Source organism: Rana temporaria, chromosome 13, assembly GCF_905171775.1.
Source record: "Rana temporaria chromosome 13, aRanTem1.1, whole genome shotgun sequence".
Lineage (NCBI taxonomy): Eukaryota > Metazoa > Chordata > Amphibia > Anura > Ranidae > Rana > Rana temporaria.
The window spans coordinates 38,597,965-38,601,796 of NC_053501.1; the positions used below are offsets into that span (position 1 = coordinate 38,597,965).

A 3,832-nucleotide genomic window follows, 5' to 3' on the forward strand; every position below is an offset into this window, starting at 1 on the left:
AATATTTGATGTAACTGCATATTTTACCTGCGGGGTAAAACATATGGTAACGTTTTTTTTTTTTGTACCTCTGAGCTCTTGTAAGAGAAGTAGAAAAATTGTAAGGCGCGCCTTCTGTTCAGTGCATAAAATTACAGGTTTTCACATTCTGAAACGCCCTTTTGTTCAGATATTAATTACGCTTCAAATGTTTTTTTTCTGTCTCAGTATAGATTTGTGGCAAATCAGATACCACCACCGTGAGCAAGAAAACTTGAAAAACAGGGCCATCTAGTCATATCTTAATGTACATGTTAATTAAGCTATGCTAAGCAAACGGACTGTTTTGGTATGCTTTGCAATGCAAAAGTATTCATTTACAGCTGACCACACAGACAAAAAGAAAACAAAATATAAAATAAATAAAATAAAGATAAAATCTTGACCATTTTAAGTAGTGTATCTGATCTCAACGTACCAGGCAAAATGTTTGAGCATGACACCAATTATAAAAGTTACTCAGGTGTTTAAGCGTAGCATACTTCCCCATACCAACAATTAGTTACAGTGCACAATCAAAGAGTAAGACATAACATTGTGCTAGAGCCATTTTAATAGAATCATACATGTTTGCCAGATCCAAAAATGAATAAAAAAGAGTTCTATGCATCATATATACTTAGGTAGATCTTCCTTCACATAGTCAAGAATAAACGCCAATGATTTTCCATAATCTAATAGGGTCAAATATTAACCAAAGTCTTTATTTTTTTTAAAGAAACTGATATTTTTCGTCAGCCAGAATCCATGCTTTTTCAAATTTGATATCCAATTATACCTTGAGGGAAAATATTTAAGAATATACAAACTTTCTTTTCAGTTCATCCATGGCAAAGACACTCTTTTTGAATGATAAATAGGTTCTCTCTGAACTGGGGATGTTACTTAGAATCTATTGAATCACAGCAGAACTCCTTGTGTTTTGGAGTTCACAGTTGCATATAATACAGGAGATCACAGCTTTAAAGTCTAGCACAGATTAAAAAAAAAACACAGATTTACCATTGATAGAAGACACACACTGATTGTCTTTTTAAAAACTACATAATGACTCCTTATAAACATTATTATTATTATTATTTTGTTTTTGTTTCTTTAAATAAAGTAGTGCATCTATGACAATCAGTAACGCACAAATTCACTCAGCCCTGAAATGTTCAGTGCCATCTAGTAGTCACGTGGCCATTCCATTGGTAGACCCAAAAGTTGGCTAACACTGGGCACCGCTCTGGGTGTAGACAAGCCCCTGAGCCTGGACTTAAGTAACTGCCTGAGCTAGAATGGACTTCATTTCAAACTTTTATCCAACACTTTGCTAAAAACTATGGTGATCACAACTGTATCAAGACATAAATAGGTGTCTTTGTTTTTTTTTTCTCCAAGACTTGAGAAGTTTGTTGAGATCCACTCCAGTACTTGCCAGCAAGGGGATTTGTGGACAAGAAAAACAATGTCTTTTGTGTTCTTTAGCCAAAGACCTGGCGAGGATCTGGAATGTCCAAATGTATTTGTCACCAAGAAAAAGTTCCCCACTTGCTAAAATGGGTTTCACAAAACCTGGAACTTCCAAGATGAGGTCTGGTCCTTATAATCCAAGCAGTCAGCATTGAAGTTTAGCTTCCAAGAGGCTGTTTGGTCTTTGTAATCCAAGCAATCAGCAGTGGAGTTGAAGCCCAAGCTTGAGGCTCCATAGGCTTGAGTGGACAATGAGGCTGGAGACTGGTTGAGGTGGCTGGTTACTGCATTGGTGCCCATTGGACTAAGTGTAGCACCAGGTGCAGGGAGCTGATGGTGCATAGGGGTCAAATAAGATCCACAGTCCATTCCACCGAAGTAAGACGTTGATCCTGCATATCCTTGGCTGTAGCCTGAAGCCTGGGTATATGTCATGGGATAGGATCTCTGCATACAAGAGGAGGATGTTGAAAGAGGATCAGAAAGAGGAGAGATGGAGGCAGGGCTCCAGATAGACACGGGAGCTGTACTACTGGAGATCACTGGCACAGAGGTACTGCATGGAGGGGTGAACTGACCACTGGTACCACTCTCTGAGCTGACCTCTCTGGATGGAGAGGTCTTCTTCTTAGCAGGCCTGACTTTGTTCTGACCTCCATTTTGCTGTTGTTGCTGCTGTTGGCGGCATTTTGCTCGACGATTTTTGAACCAAACCTTCAATCAAAAATAAAGTAATTTCATTAGAGATCACTCTTAGGACCGAGAGACAATTAAACTTTGCACAGCTGTAATGAAACCGTTTATAAAGAAATGTGAGCATTGTGCCTCAGGTGACTGCAAATCTCTGCTTTAAAAACTGAACAATGTTTTCACTATAAAATAGATCACACTGATCATCCTTTAAAAAAATGGAAATAAACAAGAAGCGTCTGTGAATTACTCAATTATTAGAATATCTCTAGAAAATGGGGAATTGTGTCTCACCTGTACTCGGGACTCTGGTAGATTAATCTTTAAAGCCACCTCCTCTCTCATGAAGATGTCAGGATAACGAGTTTTGGCAAAAAGTGCTTCAAGGACATCAAGCTGTGCCCGGGTGAACGTGGTCCTCTCCCTTCTTTGCTTTCTGGGGGTAGCTGAAGACACAGGAAATTGTCATTATATACATCAAAGTTAATTGAACACAAATTATAAAAAAATAAAATAAGTGTAAGATTACGTGCAAATATTTAAAAATAAATTACATTAGTTATAAATAAACATTATAGAATGCTTGCAATATAATTAAAAAAAATTAAAGTGACGTTTAGATTTTTCCATGATTTTTCCACACTTTAGTGCTTCATTTACTGTTTATATTCACCGTTAAATGTATAACAAATACATTTACTAGTAATACCACTATATATTTAACTGAATTTAAAATGAAAAAACAATGTATAAATAAAATAGACAGGTCATAATACATAATACACACACTCACAGGACTTATTAAGAAATGCATTTAATTTTTTTTTAAAAACATAGAAAGTAAGCCCAGTACAGAGGATAGGGAAATTATTTAAATACTGGAATTACTGTAGTTAGTAGAGTCCAAATGTGTGATTAAATTGATTATGAAGCCCAACACAGAAAATCTATAACAGCGTGGTGCAAATCTGTTCTAATAACTTCAAAAAGCTTCCTACATAGCTTAGATAACCAGGTTTAGTTAAAGTATTACTTACCAGGATATCCCACGGATGGATGTAACAGATCCATCCCAGAGGTGGTTAGGCTCAGTCCATTGACTGCATAAGGTGGTTGCTTGAGATAAGACATCATGCTAATGTTTTGGCGTGGAGAGCAAACGCTAAAGCAATCCGGAATCGTGGTGACTGGTTGAGGCAGTCTAGGTCTCCTTGGCTCAATCTTCCTTTTAAATCAATTTCTCTACAAGTCAATGGAAATTTGCTGATTAACAGAGAGTACTGGGGGCAGGTCCTTTACCTATGGTGGCTTGTTAGTGTGTGAGGTTCACTAGTCAATTGCTCATGCTCTTAAAGGACTCTGAGACCCCCAGCTGCCCTGTGGACCAAGGGGATGCTGACTAGATAAATGTGTCCTACAAAAAAAAAAGAGTAACACCCCATGGCCATACAACACGCCTTCCTGCGAGACAAAACCAGGTGTTGAATTGCTTGCAACGCGCACCCAAGTCTGTCCATTTGCATAAGATTCATTGGCTAACACTCCCTAATTGTCTCAAACAAAACTTGATTGGGGCCATTTGCAGAGACAAAGGACTCCTTGGCTAAATAAATAATGGGTGAAAACAAAAGCTTTTTTTCACCAGAAA

General features: G+C 37.7%; 1 protein-coding gene across 1 annotated transcript in view; it reads right to left on the minus strand.

Annotated features, from left to right (window-relative positions):
• Positions 1–573: 573 nt before the first annotated feature.
• OTX2 (orthodenticle homeobox 2) overlaps positions 574–3,832 on the minus strand; it is a 6,818-nt gene continuing 3,559 nt past the window's right edge. Inside the window, exons 3-5 of the mRNA XM_040333930.1 lie at positions 3,222–3,426; positions 2,479–2,630; positions 574–2,208 (exon numbers count right to left, since the gene is read on the minus strand). Coding sequence (XP_040189864.1) covers positions 1,588–2,208; positions 2,479–2,630; positions 3,222–3,318 — 870 coding nt within the window. The 5' untranslated portion in view covers positions 3,319–3,426 and the 3' untranslated portion in view covers positions 574–1,587. The remainder of the gene's footprint in view (positions 2,209–2,478; positions 2,631–3,221; positions 3,427–3,832) is intronic.